This window comes from Trachypithecus francoisi, unplaced genomic scaffold (assembly GCF_009764315.1).
Source record: "Trachypithecus francoisi isolate TF-2019V2 unplaced genomic scaffold, Tfra_2.0 Lachesis_group17, whole genome shotgun sequence".
NCBI classification, from domain to species: domain Eukaryota; kingdom Metazoa; phylum Chordata; class Mammalia; order Primates; family Cercopithecidae; genus Trachypithecus; species Trachypithecus francoisi.
The window spans coordinates 62,369,475-62,388,384 of record NW_022681462.1 but is presented as its reverse complement, the minus strand read 5'-3'; the positions used below and the strand labels follow the sequence as shown (position 1 = coordinate 62,388,384).

The following is an 18,910-nucleotide window of genomic DNA, read 5'->3' as shown; positions in this document are numbered from 1 at the left end:
CTGAGTCTAAATATTTTATAGTGTGTTGTAATGAATAGGAATCTTTATCATATTGTTTTAACATTATTTTTTAGATGTTTATTTTACATTGAACCATTTAATGGAATTCTGAGATGTTCATTTATTCACCCAATCAATATTTATTGAGCAACTGTCACATGCTGGGCATTTTTCTAGATATAGGGGATACAGTAGGGAACAACATAAATGTATATTAAGGAATACATTTGACTGTAAGCCCCCACCTCACTCCCCTCAACTTAAATGAATGAGCGTTTTGTTTTTCTCACAAAATGTGAAGTCCAGTGCAGGCAGTTTGGGGCTATTTTGGTTACTCCATAATGCCAAGATAAATTTGGAAATTTTCAGTCATTCTGATGGAATCTCCAGCACCTTCAGCACTCTATCTGCATTCCAAGCAGGAAGGAGGGCAAGGGCAAAGGTTAAGAAAAGCATGATAGCTGAGCTGCCTGCACTCCCCACCCCTTTCTAACTTTCCTAGAATTCCATCCTATGACTTCTGCCTATATTTAATTGATCATGTTCACGTCCATTAGCCACACTATTGCTCCTCTCTAGGCAGGATCTTCTTAGAAAGAAGGGGAGAAATCTGAATAAGCATCTAGCAGGCCGGGCCACGAGGACAAAATTCTTGCCTTATGAAGTTCAAAAATTTTATAGCTGAGGGTCTTGGATTTCAACAACTTGGCCCTTGGACCCCTTCTCTGCTTTATCTCCACTTATTCCACTGGTGGTCTCATTCAGTCTCACGGCTCTAAGTAGTTATGCTAATAACTATCAAATTCACATTTCCAGTCCAGCTCACTCCCCTGAACCTCAGCACTTGGATGTCTAATGAGTATCTCAAATTTAACCTGTCCAAAATGAATTCCTTCACCAAAACTGTTCCCCCTGCCAGTCTTCTCATTTCAGTAGATAATTCTATACTCCTGATTGCTTAGGCCAAAAACCTTGGAGCCATCCTAGACTGTCTCACATCTTATGCCAGGAAATCCTGTTTGGCTCTACCTCCACCTAACTAAATCCAGAATCCCACCACTTCTCACCATTTCTACCACTAACATTCTGATCCAAGCCACCGTTATTTTAGCCTGCGTTACTGAGACAGCCTCCTAAAATCATTCTTCACATAGATAATCCTTCCTGAATTCTCAGTTCTTTTTTTGTGAGACAGGGTCTTGCTCTGTCACGCAGGCTGGAGTGCAGCTCACTGCAGTCTTAACCTCCTGCATAGTTGGGACACAGGTGTGTGACACCATGCCTGGATAATCTAATTTTTATAGAGATGGGGTCTCCCTATATTGCCTAGGCTGGTCTTGAACCTCTGGGTTCAAAAGATCCTCCTACCTTGGCCTCCCAAAGTCCTGGGATTACAGGCATGAGCCAGCACACCTGCTCAAATTCTGTTCTTGACAGACCAGAATTTCTTTTCTTTAATTGATCTTACCTTATCCTTTACTTCTGCTACTTACCCCATTTTCATTCCCTATGCTGTCAGTGCCAAAAACTGCAACTCCTCTGTAATCTCAAGGTTATGCACTCCACTTTTAACAAGCATTCTTACCTAAACCCATTATTTCCTCTATTATTCCCACTCCAACTTCATCAGGGCCTACAATCCTTTAATCCCATACTTTCCCACTGCTCCTCACTGTCCCCTTATACTCTCCTTTTTCTACTTAAGCTTAAATTCCATGGTCAATAGTTTGTCTACATGCCCTCAACTTCTTTGCCCTCTTCATCGTACTTGTTTGGCAAACCCCCAAACCTGATTAAATCACCTCTCCACCTAATCTCGGCCCGCACCCACACAGCTGATGGACTGGAGAAAAAAATAAGCTGATCTTAGATTCAATTAATGATCAATAACCTTAAGTGAAACATTTAACACTGCCTAGAAGTCATGCTGTTTCCCTAGGCTTTTCACTCTCATTCTCATCCATTCCTCACACTTTCCTTTCTCTTCAAACCTCCAATTCCCTTTCTCTTCAATGTTTGGTCTCAGATGATGGTATTCCTTCATAATTCAATGAGAAAACTAGAAGAAATTCAGAGACTTTCCATGAGCTCCTATATTTACCTACCTACATTTGTGTTCATATACTTAGTCCCTTCTCCCACTAATATGAATAAACTCTTTGTATTCCTATCTTAGACCAACCCCTTGTGCACTAGATTCCATCTGATCTCATTTAGTCAAGGATATCTTTCCAGTAATTCTCCCCTCTGTCTCCTGTATCATATTTTCCTGTTTTTACTGGATCATTTCCATTTGTATACATTTCTTTTGTCTTAAATTTTGACTCCATTTCCCCCTTCCAACCACTATGCTATTTCTCTTCCTCCTTTACAGCTAAACTCCCTAAAAGAACTATCTATATTCACTGTCTGCAATCTAATTCCTCCTACTCTCTTAAGCCCACTCCAATACAGCTCATTCTCACTAGTTATTGGGAAGAGTTATTATTAAAGGTCAGTAAAATTTGTACTAGTTCTGGTCATCTTTCACATCTCAAATCCCACTGAACTACTTTGACTTTTCTAAGTCAACCAATTTATTACACGTTGTCACCATTATATCACTTATCTGATTGTAGTTTTACATTTTTATATGATTAATTATGCTTTCTCAATAGACTCTAAGCTCCATAGGGACAAGGATAATGACTATTTTTTTCTTTTTCTTTTCTTTTTGTGCTCCCTACCCCTACCTATTTTTCTATCACAATTTCTGGTCAGTGACTAGCACAATGCCTGGCACATCAGGAGGCCACCAGTAAATGTATATGGGAATAAACGCTTTCTCATATGCCATTTTAAATTTGGGAAAAGGAGGTCTGTAGAAGTAAAGATACCAGCTCAAAGGCACACTGGATTACTAGTAGAACAGGGACTAGGAATAGAATATAATGGATCACCATGCACTTTACAGTTATGAGATGTGGCCCCTCATTTTATAGCTTAGGCCTTACACCAGCCTCTACCATGTCTGGGCTGGATGGGACAAGCTACACAATCCAGTGCAATGTCAAGTCCTTGTTGTGTCCATGAAAGCTTAGCTGCCAGGTCAACAGAGCAGCTTTACACTGTCACTGTTCTTGTTCCTATATCTGAAGTGCCCAGGGAGAAGGCCTCTTCCTCTAAAACACTCATATGAACTTATATCTTGGGCTTCAGAGTAAGACTCCTCAGGTACACATCATTCATCACTGAGCTATAGATTATGAACCTGGAAGAATATTGGGAGGAGTGAGTAGGAAGATCGACTTAAAGTTATAACATTAAGACAGATCCATTATCAGTTAAAGACCAGTAAGAAACAGAGGAAAAGCATTTCAGAAATGAAATTGCTAGGCAAATAAGTTATATATATCAAAAAAGTTGACATATGCAACTTTTAAGGAACCGACTGCATTGCAGAACTATCATGAAACATAGTCACAGTCACTACTTAGTGACTACTATAGTTGATCATATGATTTATCATCCAAAATGGGGCACTCTGAGAACAAAGAGAGGCAATATTAAAAATTATGCCAGGACAATGGGTGTTTCCTAGGCAAATAAACAAGACTGGTCGTCTTTAGTAACCATCCCCTACTTATGCATGGAGAAAACCAAACACTCATTCAGTCATACAAATATCTTCACCAGGCAAATCAACAGCAGCAGCAGTAGTCAGAATGAACAGGATACCAGTCCACTGTGGGCTTTATTTTGACCCTGAATGGTCATGCTAATCCTTACAATCTCCACTGAATAAAAACAGAGTAAGAGTCACTTCCTTTATATACTTGTTTTTCTTGTCCCTTCACACCTGATCTATATTTGATCTTTAAAATGGCCATTTCTATCCCCATTTGAAGTTTAATTCTGATTTAAGAAAGGACACACTCTTCTATGGTAAGTCAAACAAAACCATTCTTCAAATTTCCAAAGGCTTCCCTCTTCTCCAAAGGTTACATAAACCATATCTTCTTTCATCAAGACTGACTTCTAAGTCATTCACTGAATCAACATAGCAAAAACAAGTCACTAGCCACAAACCTTTATTGTTGGGGTCAATATATATATCCTTTTGAGAAATGTTTCGAACCATTCATTTGACGGTTACAAACACATCAAAATCTGTTTTGGTTTGCATGACAAAGGAAAAGAGATTACTGCAAAATGATGAATGAAGTCCAAAAGGCCTGATTAAAAAAAGAATCTATAAAATGGAAGGATTAAACACTGCCCAGCCCTACTGTGTCAACAAAGACTGTACAAGTCAAATCAAGAAGACAATCCCATACAAGTCCAGCAAGGCAGATGTTGGCAAGTTGAAGTTAAGCAATCTGTTATACAAAATGCAAAAGGAGTTAAAGATAAATTACAAAAAAATAAAAACCAAAATTTTAGCCAGAAAACTATTACTACATAAAGCCATATAAGAATGTGTATTAGTTGTTTCCTTTAAGGGGAAAGGAAATCAAACTGTTGATTTTCTATTAATTCAGAAGAAAAAATAAAGGAAAGTGTTTGGAAAATATTTCTGATGTTAAGTGAATTATTTCTCATCTGCTACCTAAATTTTACAAGCAACTGACTTATTCTTGTCAATGTGTAGAAATGAGAAAATAATATCAGTGTTTGGCCTTCAGTGGGACACTCATAACACCCGAATGAGGTCCAGAGTAATCCTAGATCGGGGGATGTCAATGTTGAGCACTTGGACTTCCACTCTTTCTCCGGGGCCCAGTCCAAGGCTCCTTCTCTTCTTTGTTTTTGAAAGTTTTGCTTCTGTTACATTTCGTATGGGAATCAGCCCAGATTTCCCTACTCCTATATCCACGAAAATTCCAAAGAGAGTGGCATTCTCCACTTTGCCTGTAAGAACTGTCCCAACCTGCAGATCTTCCAGGCATACTATGCTTCTCTTGAAATCAGGTTTATCAAAATCTGTAAGGAAAGAGAAAAAAAGTAAGTGTAAAAGGCATTGTATTTCCTAGATACAATATAACTGTGAATAAGCACTTAATACATACTGATAATGTGCCCAGACCAATATTAAAGATTAAGGGGGCACATACAAGGAGCTGAAGACCGAGGCTTGCCTTCAGAGAACATGAATATCGGTTGGAGATAGCATTCATGCAGTAGAAACAATTCAAGAAAATTTACTTTCTTCTACAATGCTACACACTAGCATTATACATGAGGATTAAGAAGAGAGTCTTATTTTCCTCTCTGTGAAGAGGTGATGAGAATATATATATTTGCTTAATAAATATACAAAGAGGCCGGGCGCGGTGGCTCAAGCCTGTAATCCCAGCACTTTGGGAGGCCGAGACGGGTGGATCGCGAGGTCAGGAAATCGAGACCAACCTAGCTAACACGGCGAAACCCCGTCTCTACTAAAAAATACAAAAAACTAGCCGGGCGAGTTGGCGGGCGCCTGTAGTCCCAGCTACTTGGGAGGCTGAGGCAGGAGAATGGCGTAAACCCGGGAGGCGGAGCTTGCAGTGAGCTGAGATCCGGCCACTGCACTCCAGCCTGGGCGAAAGAGCGAGACTCCGTCTCAAAAAAAATAAATAAATAAATAAATAAATATACAAAGCTAAACCACAAACACTGAGAAAGTAAGATGTTTGGAAACAAGAGACTGGAAGCTTTATTTTGTTTTTCCCCCAGTGCCTGAATTATTAAATTGTTTAAAGGTGTAGAAAGTACATCAACTTTTTGGTCAAATGTAGATGAAATTCAAATGTTCTTTCTTCCTCACTTCTTCCCACAAATTTGGAACTCAGAAAATCCATTCCCACCTATTTCAAATATAGTTATCCAATCAACATTTATGGATTCGTGATTATCTGTGACTCAGAATCCCAGACCAGGTAGTAGCTAATATTCTTTCTCTTTCAATTAAATTCATCAAACATTTATTAACTCTATTATCTCCTGGCCAGGCACTCTGCTGGGTGCTAGAGAAACAATGATGAAGATACAGATTTCTGTTTCCAAGTTCTTTATAGCCCTTTTTTCTTGCTTACCCCAGCATACATTTCTTTGTTCATTATTGTCCAAAAGATAGGCATAAAGTATGCCAAGAAATCATTATGGTTCTAGTTAAAAACAATGGTTTTTATGAGGGAGACAGTTAGAATTAACAGTTTAAACGGGGCTGTGGATTATCTGTGGATTCCATTTATCCATGCTCCTCTTGAAGGCCCCCTTTCCTAGGATTACTGAGTGTTGACTCTAATAACAAAGAACACATTCTATGCTTGGATCTCCTTTTACTAAGGCCTCATTTTCCCCTCCACCCATTCCATTTCCTTTTCCTCCGCAGCTGTTGGCTTTATCCTGATGACTTGTTAAAGCTATCCTTTACAGTTGTATTAACAACTGGCCACCCCTTTCTTCCCTTCCCCCAGTCCAACCATACTGATACCAAGATGTTTTAAAAATTAAGCTTTTTCCTATAAAACAAGATAAAAATCTTCTTTAAACTCCAAATCTCACCGTTGCCATGAAAAACAGTAGGCTAAAATTGGGATTGATTCTGTGGAATTTGACCTGATGCTAAAGCAGTGAATTCCAAAAGCAAGAAACCTCCTGTAATGTAATATTACACTAGGCTAAGGCTGTATCACAGCAACGTGGAACTAAGTCACTGATCGGGGCAGAGAGGTAGGATGGTCTCCGAGACCCCATAGGCATTGTTTTTATGCTTGGAAATTCTTTCTCTCTCTTTTCTTGCAGGGGTCCAGCTGCTGCGGATTCCCTAAGGGTTCCTGATCAGCTGCTTAGTTTAATCTTGCATGGAAAATCAGAGTCAGGAACTACTTAACATATTCCTGAAGACAGTCTGGGACACTGAGAAATCAGAAAATCCTCCGTGTACCATGCAAACTTTTAACACTTTCATAGCCAAGCATTTTCAGCCCCTGTGTCTGGACAGCTTCTGATGAACCCAATTAGGGAAACTAGTCACCATAGTGTTAATACACATGAAATTAATTACACCATTGATAAAACAAAAGACAGAATTATTATGAGGAAAGAATGAGGCATTAAGAAATACTTTTGAGAAAATGGAGGAAAGAGATGTAACAAAACATCATCCATGGAAATTACCAAAATGCCCCCTCAAAAGTATGGTTTCTATGCCTTCCTCACCTTGGGGACATGTTTAGTAGTAAGATGAAAGTTCTCAGACATTTTGAAAATTGTGACTTACATTAGAGCAAATGTCAGTTCCAAAGTTTGCTTAAAGAGACCTATTTAAAACTTCACTTGCCACACTGATAAACACTGCAGTAACTGGAAAGCTCAGCCCAGAGCCCAGATGCATCTGTCTTTCTGTTCAACAACTTGGTAGTTTAACTGGACCATATAATTTGAGTGCTGATCTTTGCTCTGAGTCTACAATGCAACTGGGATAATGGAACAATCGACACTAAGACAGAAAAATGAAGATGGATGTGAAAAATCCAATACAGGATACCTGCAGTTACATCTGCCAACCCACTAATGCAAAGGATGTAGCCATACCACCTCCAAATCCAGTATTTTTGAGAACCATTGCTCTACCCAGCACTCCAGCTAAAAACCAGCCAAGAAATTCCCATAAAAGGATACCGGGCCTCCCAATGCAGATGGATTTGTCTGCTGAAACATCCCATTCTGTGGAGGACCACTAGGAGGCTTCTACTCCCACATTTTTGGCATAGTTCTTACTGGGTGTTATTTTATTTTTCTTTAACTTAAAAAAAAACCTACAGAAGAAGGAGGAATAGTACAATGAACTTGCTGGATATATTTCTAAATTCCTTTAAACCCTTTCAAAGAAGTATGTCTAACCATCTCAACACAGCCTAAACCAGAATAAAAAGACAATAGTCTAAACATGGTATCATCAAAACTGGTTATAAGATCAATGAGCAGATTCATTTAAATCTCAGGGGTTCCTATTCAAACTTCCTTGGGAAGTAGGTCATTTGATATTGTAATTCTTTTTTACTGGGTCACTGCTCTCAACAACTACGGTTGTTATACGTCCCTCACCATCTACCTGTGCTGAGAGCACTTTTAATTAGAAGGAAAATCAACAGATAGATATTATCTTATTTGTTCAATGTGTTCATTGACACAGAATCCAAGAACTTGGAAAGCTATAATTAAGGAAGAAGATTCACCTTTTAGCTTGTGAAGGGACTGCTTTATCTTGCACTTCTGGCTCCCAGGAGATAAAAACAGCTTACAAAAGGACCATAAAAATATGTGTGCCTCCATGCATACAGCGGTACACACATGATGCATTTACTTTAGTAAACGGGAAATACACAGTGAACAAAGAGTCCAGGGAGACCACCTGGCTTCTAGCTTTGGCTCTGGATATTAACTATAATGCCTCTGAAGGAAGATCCCTATGCTTTAATTTTCTCATGTATAAAATGGGAGAATAATATCCATTCTGCTTATGGCATAGGATTGCTGTGAGGATCAAAGGAGATAATGGAGCTATGCATATACAAGGTGCTATATAATTCAAGTTCAATTGTTTACCTGTTCGAAAGTCAAAGCTTTCAGGCTGGCTGAGACCATCTATGATGACCTGTAAGGTGTGTACTGTTGTTTGCAATCTTTCTGCAATTTTCTCCATTCCTTCCCTTTCAAGGAATGAATTTATTTTTTGTTGTATTTCAGGCTTTCCAATCTCATACAGTGTCCCTCCAATGGATGACAAAAACCTGCAGTGGAAAAAATAAAAAGCCCAACACTTAACAATATTACTTCTTTTGCAGTCTCCTTATACAGATCACCCTAAAATTAATTCATCTTAGACCCATAGGTCAATCAATCAGTCTTTATTGAGAATCTATTATGTGTCCTATGCTGTAAACTGTCTTGAAAAAGAAAAGGCTGAGGGAGAAACTGGATTAAAGGTTTTTGTGCTATTTATCAAATGAAGCACCTGCTCAGAGTCAGCACCAAAAACCTTTTTTTTTTTGAGATGGAGTCTTGCACTGTCACCTAAACTGGAGTGCAGGGCTGTGACCTCAGCTCACTGCAAGCTCCGCCTCCCGGGTTCACGCCATTCTCCTGCCTCAGCCTCCTGAGTAGCTGGGACTACAGGTGCCCACCAGCACGCCTAGCTAATTTTTTGTATTTTTAGTAGAGATGGGGTTTCATCGTGTTAGCCAGGGTGGTCTCAATCTCCTGACCTCATGATCCGCCTGCCTTGGACTCCCAAAGTGCTGGGATTACAGGTGTAAGCCACTGCGTCCAGTCAAAAATATTTTACAGTATAATTAGTTCATTATAAGTTTAGTGTCACATATGTTTTTAAAATGAGGCTATCTATATTTATCTCTTCCCTACAATTTCAGTTAGGAAAACATTTTAATTTAAATTAGCTAATAGGCAAACAATGAAATGATACCAAACTCTAACAAAATATGCATCAAATATTGCCATTTTTGAAAAATGAATTACTCTTATTCATGTGTCATATCACTGCTTTTTACTTCTGTATACCCTTAATGGCAGCATTACCTGTGCAGCATACCATCAGCTGCCTTTTATAATTTTCTTTTGCTATGTTTACCATTACCTTTGATTGCAAAGCTACCTCTCAATTACTTTCCTTTATAATTCAGTAAGAAGAAAAAAATAATTAAAGGGTTAAGATGCATTTCCCTTTAATTTCATGTGAATACTGGGCTGTAGCTTACTTTCTTGACATTCCCTGGCTGGGTATTTTTCTACACCATTAAGTTCCATTTCCTATGATTAATGGCACTTTAAAAATGTCAACACAGTAATCAGGCAGATAGTGATACTAATGCCCACAAATCCTTTCCTCTAGGGATACTTCTGGAATACAAAAAGAGAAAAAGAAGAATTGTTGGAGGTTTGTCTATAATCAGAATTGGGATATATCCCATTTGGCAGGTTGCTGCACTATCAAAAAAAGAATGCTTGTGATTTTAAGTCTTTTTTGCATTGTTGTGTTCAACCAGAAAGGTCTCTTCACAGTGATACTCTGATAGTAATGATCTGGCATCTAGTGGAGAAAGTTCTCCCATCTCTCATTTAAGTAGGGTATCTCTTTGGATTCAAATGTGCAACACTCCTACGTTATTACAGCCATACATATAGCCAAAAATAGACACACTTTATGGCATCCGACTAATTCTCTTGAGAATATATTTTGGTTAATGGTCTAATAAAAGATCAAAATGTTGGTGTTTGGTCTCCCTCTTTGAAAATGAGCTTTCGGCCGGGCGCGGTGGCTCAAGCCTGTAATCCCAGCACTTTGGGAGGCCGAGTCGGGTGGATCACGAGGTCAGGAGATCGAGACCATCCTGGCTAACACGGTGAAACCCCGTCTCTACTAAAAAATACAAAAAACTAGCCGGGCGAGGTGGTGGGCGCCTGTAGTCCCAGCTGCTCGGGAGGCTGAGGCAGGAGAATGGCGTGAACCCGGGAGGCGGAGCTTGCAGTGAGCCGAGATCCGGCCACAGCACTCCAGCCTGGGCGACAGAGCGAGACTCCGTCTCAAAAAAAAAAAAAAAAAAAAAAAAAAAGAAAATGAGCTTTCATCCAAACTGGTGGCCAGTGAGATAACACCGTAAGTCTGTGTGTCCGTGGCTTCCCCAGCACGGTGGAAAGGCAGCCGGTATCTCTTAGTGCTGATGGATGGACAGTAGCATACAAGGGTCCTGGTGACTGGGAACAGCTGCTGGAACTCTGACTGATGGGACAGATGACAGATGACAACCTCTGCTCAAAGCAAACTTCCTTATACAACTTTCTAAATAATGCGTGCCCTGCTGAGCAGGCTTCCCTGGTATTCACCTTCTTGGCTTTATTGGTCTGCAACTTTATTAGTGGAGAATCTTTCAAACCATCAAGATTTTGGCTTCTAACCATCTGTTAAAATTGACAAAAAGTATATTCACGTACTGTTAAGTCTAGAACCTTGAAGAGCATTTTATAATAAAAGTAACTAAATGGCAGAAACTTCCCAAAGCACTGTATGAGTCTATCTTAAGGTTGCCTCTGTGTGTGTGTGTGTGTGTGTGTGTGTGTGACAGAGAGAGGGAGACAGGAACTAACTGCTACCAAAGTCACTTCCAAATAAAGAATTCTGCCAAAGCAGTTGCAGATGTAACAAGAACATTGGTCTGTTGAATCTGGGTGCATATTTCATATATCATTTTCATTCTCACACACATAAGCCTGAGGGCATTGGTAACTGAAATCAATAAAAAGCACCAACTTGTGCTTGTAGCTAATGCTTCATATTGATCAACCCTATTTTTAAATGACTACAAAGTCAAGTGCTCCTTTATTTTGAAAACTTTCTTAAAGTTAACAAGGTCACGCACACACACACAAAGAGCCAACGAGAGAGAGAGGAACTATAAAACGAACTGGGAATAGCATTTAGACTGACCTCTACCTTAATTAATTGTAAATATAGTCAACTGTATATGATAGGAAGCAATATTTTATGCTTAGTAGCCACTCAATAAACATGCTCCTTAAATATCCTAAGAAAAATTTATTCTACGTATTCTAAATTTCACTTCAGAATTAAGTGTGTGGCCGGGCGCGGTGGCTCAAGCCTGTAATCCCAGCACTTTGGGAGGCCGAGGTGGGCGGATCACGAGGTCAGGAGATCGAGACCATCCTGGCTAACCCGGTGAAACCCCGTCTCTACTAAAAAAAAATACAAAAAACTAGCTGGGCGAGGTGGCGGGCGCCTGTAGTCCCAGCTACTCGGGAGGCTGAGGCAGGAGAATGGCGTAAACCCGGTAGGCGGAGCTTGCAGTGAGCTGAGATCCGGCCACTGCACTCCAGCCCGGGCGACAGAGCGAGACTCCGTCTCCAAAAAAAAAAAAAAAAACACAAAAACAGAATTAAGTGTGATAAGTAATATCCAATACAAAGTTTCACTTTAGAATTGAGTGTGGTAAGTAATACTCAATACAAAGTACTTTCTAGCTCAGAAGTACCAAATAACTGCTTTATGAAGCTTGGCATATACAAGTGAACATGCAATGATAAGTATCTGTCAGACATTATTCTAAATAGATTTTTCTCATTTAATCATGACAATGATTCTAAAAGGTAGGTATTATATCATACAGAAAAAAAAATGAGGTTCAGGGAGTTTAAATAACTTGCCCAAGGCCATGAAGTTATTCTAACTGGAGTTTTATGCCACATACAATATATATGTCTGTGTATAACAAGATATGTAAAATTTAAAGTGCTATATTTGGTTAAGATAGAAAATAATACTTTTGGTAATATTTTACAATTTACTGGCAGATTACTTTTAACATTAAAAACACTGAGTAAACCTGCAAAGAAATTATATACATGCTTTTAAACAGAATTCTCTCAAAAGTCAATGAATTATTAAAGTTATATTCTCATTTTCTCCACTGTTTTGGGAAGGCTTTTTCAGGTTGGTAAGGACTGCTGTTTTTATTTAATACGTAATTTCATCCATCTTACTTAAAGTAAGAAAGTAGCATAAATGCAACAAATAAGCACATCATGTTCTTTAAGCACACATCTGCACAAAGTTAAAATACAGAACTTGCAGCAGAGTAAATGCTTATTTTTCAAACAGAATGCTATATAACCTAAAATGGCTAATATTTTCAACAGAAACTTGTTATAAGTACAGGGCTTTTCCCCTCAAAGAATAAGAAAAGTCTTGTAAGGCTTTTCCAAAGAATAAGAAATTCTCAAGATTCATGACTTCAGACATGGCCATTCAGTTTTATGTAATCATTTCCAGCATGGAGATTTAGGAGCTGAGGACTTGGTTCATTACATTAAAGCAATATGATACCCCACAGAGCATAGAAGAACCATGGTGATGCAACACAATCACTTTAAAAACAACTTAATATTAGCATGTGCTTTGTGGGCAAAACACATATGATTTACAACTCCACCAAGAACCATGCTATAATGGCAAAGCACATCTAGTAGTCTACGCACTCTCAACACTTTCAAGAGACTTTCCTACTTGCTTATTTTTACCCATTAGCTTTACTCAGTTTTAATGTAGTAACGCAACAAGCAAAAATTAAATGCAAGAACACTTTTTAGAAATGAAAAGGTACAGGTAGACAGAACAGGTCCTAATTTGTAATACAGGTTAAATATTCAATAATTTAAAAAGAAAGCTTATACTTTAAGAAAATCTGGCCTTCTAAAAAACTATGTAAACTGTGGGGCATAAAGTTTAGTAGTAATTTGTTACTCTAAAAATCTGTTACTGTTTCTATATTTTCTCTCTATATAACACATATGTGTTACTCTATGTATACATTTCTTTAAAATTTATTACTCTCTATTTTCAAATTTACTGCTCTTAATATTAAAAATGGAATATAAATTTAAGTGTGGCAAATGAGGAAAACCTGCTGCTCCTTTAAGCTCTCTACAGAGGAGCTGAATTGACACAGCTGAGTGTATCACACTACCTATTTAGCTTAGCTTACAGAAGGAGCGCTGGCTCCACCACAGCTGCTGTTCTAGCAGTCAAATCAAAGGGACAGCAATGTGAATTACATTTTAATCATCATCGAGGAATCTTTTCAAACTTTTTTTAAAGACAGGGTCTTGCTCTTTCACCCAGGGGCTGTAGCAGTGGTGCAATCACAGCTCACTGCAGCCTTGGCCTTCCAGGCTCAAGCGATCCTCCTCCCTTGGCCTCCCAAGTAGCTGGAACCACAAGCCCAGCTAATTTTTAGTTTTTAAAAATGTTTTGTAGAGGTGAGGTCTCAATATGTTGCCCAGGCTGGTTTCAAACTTCTGGGCTCAAGAGATCCACCCACCTGGGGCTCCCAAAGTGCTAGGATAACAGGTGTAAGCCACTGTACCTGGCATTTTCAAACGTCTAACCTCCTTGTTAAACCAAGATACTGAAATAGGCCAGAATCCTTAAAAATCTATGCTGGTGCAAAATATACAAGTAATTATAAATTCAAGTATCATTCATTTATAGAGAGGCCCACAGAACTACCTATTATACTACAGAAGCTAACAGATGTCTAGTGAAAATAATATTTAAATGGCATTTCTTAGCATAATAATCAACCACAGAAAGGGCAAATAATTATCCAGTAGAACTTAAGCTGAGACCGGTCTTTTTTTTTTTTAACAGTAAATTAACGTACTAAGATAAACATTTTAAAAATGTAACCCCTTCAGAAAGAGTCATCAAGTTGTCCTGAAAGCTCTTCCAGACTCTGAAGAGAGAATATAGTTTTAAAATGCATGCAGCTATCTGGGCAGGGGTGGGGGCATTTTAAATGTTATTGCTTGGTACCATTTGGAGCACCTCCTGCATATATGAGTCGCAGAAAAAAAAAAAAAAGGAAATGAAAAGAGAAAGATTTCCTGTCACAGATGAAGGAATGCAGTTTGTCTTCCAAAGGACTCCGTTTATAAGCATCAGACTGTTACCTGCTTCTAACTTCTGAAGAATTTACTAAATGTTTCCTGTGAAACTGGATACTCATTGCATGTTGCATTCATTGTATGTAGGAGAACATATCCTTAGAAAGCTGTTTTATTTTAAAATTTCTATTACTTAGCAATTTAGCATTACTGAACTAGAGTAAAAATTTTTTTAAAGTACCATTTAAAAAGTCCTGAGATAGAAATCTTCTAAAAGATTTAGGATGATCATCTTTTCAGAAATAGTTGAACAGTGCTCATATAGTTACCTCAAAAGTATCTAAGATCAGTGAAATAATAACCAACGCCATACATAACCACAGTGATTATGTAGCTTTTCCTGTCTCAGAACCACTCACTTTATACTGTGTAATTATATAATTTAAACAAATGTACATATACATCTAAATAAGTATGAGCTGATAAAAATAGGAAAGGTGTCATGTTCTAAAATGTTGCTATTATTGCTCCAAAGACATCTAAACTGTTGTAGATTTGTCCTAGAAATAAATGTACAAGTGACACTACAAAAATCAGTCTTCTCACATTTTGAAAAATAACAAACCAATACCCTCCCAAAAGAGAACCAGGGGGAAAAAAAAAAAAAATCAACAACCCAGTATTATGCAGCCTGATCACCCTCTTTCCTGTGAGTCTGGCTGTTTTCCTACGCCCTGCCATCCCCCTGCCCAAATGACAAAGATTTGCTAAAATCAAGGCTCTTCAAAGGAATGTGACAAAATGCTGAAACCAACTAAAAATAATTTAGAAAATCATACTCAGCTTTATTCAATAAACATTTATTTACTGTGGAGGAAGGCTCTATGAAAGATAACAGAGCCTTTGCTTTGAATGAGCTTACAATCTAATTTCAAGTAATGACAGTATAAAATAGTCTTCTGCTTATATCTGCTCTTTCAGAGGCGGGACTTTCTGTGCAGATAAACAGATACTTTGAAAGTGTCCAGTACAGATTATTTCATTTATTTCTCTCAAATATTTATTGTGAATGTAGATTTGCTGACAAGAAAACAAAATCTCAGAGAGATGAAGAGACTTGCCACATCTGACACCATAAGGTAGTAGCAGTGAAGGTAAAAGTTATAACGGATTACATCTCCACTAGCATGCCTACCCTTTTACTTTGGAAGATTTTCACGCAGACAGAAGACTTAGATCTCTGATAAACCCTGGCACCCAGGACCACTGCCTGGGAGCAATTTCTTACTATTTTTTAAACCAAATTCAAAAGGAAAAAGCTTTGGCTCTTTCTGAATTTCTGAATAAGAGTTGGACAAAATTAAGTTAGTGGTTTCAAAGGCTACAGACTCTCTACAGCTCAAAAACACTGTGTTTAGAATTAATATAATTTAATTTACTGCCTGTAAAGCCATAATGTGGATTAGTGCCTGTGAACGTTTGAAAGAAGAGGGCAAATTAAAAAAGCAGTATTTAAAAACATACAGGCTCATGGTGGAAAAGCTGAAATTAAACAGACCTTGTACCACTAGGGAATAAAGCCTATGTATCAGCGGTAGAGGACTCTTCCTTAGGAAATAGCTTTTTTACTATAAATGCCATCCTGTCAAGGAATCCTCCTATCAAAAAATTTGAAAACGCTTAACATCTGCCATTTCAATAAATCCCTAGTTGTCCTCTGAACGGGCAAAAACATTGTTATTCCATTTAAAGAGTATAAACTAAGGTCAAAGAAACTCGCTTATGGTGACACTGAGAATCAGAAGACAGGCTAAGATTAAAATCCCTAGCTAGGCTGGGGGCAGGAAGGGCAGGAGGGAGATAATGGGAAACTAAATCAATAACCTACTGAGTTTCAGGCTCCAGACTGAGTGGTCTAAACTTGATGAAAAGAAAAAAAGGAGGACAGACAAATACTTTGAAGATGGAAGAGGCTGAAGCAAGCACAACTTTATGACTGGCCGGCAACTCCCTCACACTCCTCCTTCACTGGGTACTAATAGGTTGCTCCATAAACATAGGAGAGAAACCAGCATGTTCTCCAGTCTCAAAACCCAATATTAATATTCATTAACAATGTTAAATGCCTCAAATTACATCCAGATAACAGGATAAAACAACTTTTTTCCTTGGGGACCAACCATTGTACCTCTCCTCCACTCCCTCCACCTACCTCCATTTCTTTTACTGCTTAGCTTAGCCCCTCCTCAATCACAACAAAAATAACAGCAATAATCATCATATCAACACTAGCTTACTCTGTCCAGGTGCTAAGTATTCTACGTATATTAATTAATATAACCCCATGAGATATGGTACTATTATTATGCACATTTAACAAACAAGAAAACTGAGGTATAGAGAGGTTAAATAACATTCCCAGTTCAAACAGCCATGATTTGAATCCAGGCAGTCTGACATTTCACTGCCTCCAGACTGAGCTAGCGGAAAATGTAAAGTCTCAGGTTCTTGATCTTCCTAGTTTCCTCTACCAGCTTTGCCAGAAACCTCATGCGTGCTGTGTTTTGGAACAGTGTGTAAGACATTGGATACGACAATCAATCCATAGTCTGATCATCTAATTCTCAAGTGGGTGAAGTTTTTTCATCATCTCTCTCATTTGGAAGGGCGCTTTTGAAAATATGATTGTTAGTTCCTGGGAACTACAATAAGATGTTTAGGTTTTAACTACTAACAACAACAACAACAACACACAAAGCTGGGCTCAGTGGCATACACATGTAGTCCCAGCCACTAGGGAGGATGAGGAGTAGGATCATTAAGCCCAGGAGTTTGAGTACAGCCCGGGCAACATAGAGAGACCGTTGTATGTTTAAAAACAAAATTCACTTTTAGTAATCTGTCCACTTAACATTTTTATATTTTAGGTTTGGCCTCTCTTTTATGATGCTATGTCTTTTTATAAGGCAATCTAATATTGTCTAGGCATAGCTCTATTAGAAATTAATGTAGGATAACTAATTGATACACATCTTATGTTATCATTTATCAAAAGCCAGGAATGAGTCTTTCTGCCTTGCTGCCAATTCTTATAAGGCAAGTCCAAGTCCAGAAAAATTTGGGCTCTTTCAAATTTGCAAATAATCTCTTAGGTCTGTTTACCTAATCATCATTTATTGTACAGTATTGGCAGTTGGATTTCTTTTCAGGCAAGTTTCCCACAAAGGAACATGTTTTTATCATTGCAGGAGTTAGCTGGCATGCCAATGCAGAACGAAGCTGTGGTGAATTTTAGATGTGGGGAGGTGTGTTAGACATATTCAGTAGGCTAATGACTCACCCGTCAGAAAAATTGCAAATTACAAGTCATGGGCCTTCTGGTTGCTCATAGTCAAAACTCTGAATATCAAATCTGTGAAGAGTCAACTGTTGCTGTTTTTTAAATAAAAACAGTGTAAACTTTTTGCATTACAATCACTTATTAGTTAGAAGACTTCTTTGCTGGGCAGTAAGCTCAGGTTGGAGAGAAGGTAATGAAGTCTCTGAAGGCAATTCTCAAGGAACAGTTCAGAGACGCTAAATTCTTAAACAGGAATGGGAAAGAGACAGAGACTGCAAATATGCCCACTCATTAAGGGTCTTCAGTAGTGGAAAATCTTCACTATCTGGCTTGACTTATTTTAGCTCCATGGCAGGGAGCTAGGCAGAACATTTAAAGGACCTCCCTCAATCTCAACTACTTTTTAGCTCAGGGTACCAGTTAGGATCCTTTATATTCATTTATCTCATGACAGAATCCTTGTGTATCTATTGGGTTAATCTACTTTTGGTTCTAAAAACCTGACACGAGTTTTTAGTAAATTAAAGAAAAACACTGCTTGGCTTTTGTACAGAAGTTTCTTCCCTCCCCAAATAAATATTTCGCTAGGTTATATGATTATTCCTGTCCCAGATCTGAATTTTACATTCACGGCTGCCTACTCTCTGATACTTTTCAACATTGATTGTAAGGGTCACAAATAAGCACATCAGCAGAAACAAAGGAAATCCTATAGTACAAATATCACGTACAGGTACTGATACAAATCATTCCTTGATATACATTTACCTGGTGCATTCCAATGCGACTGCATGTGATATTCCTGCTACACAGGCTGTTAACTACTTATAGAAACTAGTATTAGAATTCCTCCCTAATGGGAAAAATTGAAATAACAAATACTAGCTAATGCTTTATCAAAATGAGTGCCAAGTGACAGTCTTGACATTAAATTTCCTGATATTTTTCAAGCTAAATCAAGAGCACAACCACTTTCAAGCTTAACTATCTGGAGTGAATCAAATTCTTAATGCAGCAGATTCTCTGGGAGAGTGCCAGGTCTCACTGTGACACATACAAATCAGCATCATCTGCAGCACCAAGCACTACTCCTGGCACCTTATTCAAGAAAAAGAGGAAATCAGATACTTG

General features: G+C 38.3%; 1 protein-coding gene across 2 annotated transcripts in view; it reads right to left on the bottom strand.

Moving 5' to 3' along the window:
• Positions 1 to 1,984: 1,984 nt before the first annotated feature.
• Positions 1,985 to 18,910, bottom strand: part of SRBD1 (S1 RNA binding domain 1) — a 230,814-nt gene continuing 213,888 nt past the window's right edge. For both annotated transcript variants that reach the window (XM_033175816.1, XM_033175817.1), the window contains exons 20-21: positions 8,572 to 8,756; positions 1,985 to 4,962 (exon numbers count right to left, since the gene is read on the bottom strand). In XM_033175816.1, coding sequence (XP_033031707.1) covers positions 4,673 to 4,962; positions 8,572 to 8,756 — 475 coding nt within the window. In that variant the 3' untranslated portion in view covers positions 1,985 to 4,672. The remainder of the gene's footprint in view (positions 4,963 to 8,571; positions 8,757 to 18,910) is intronic.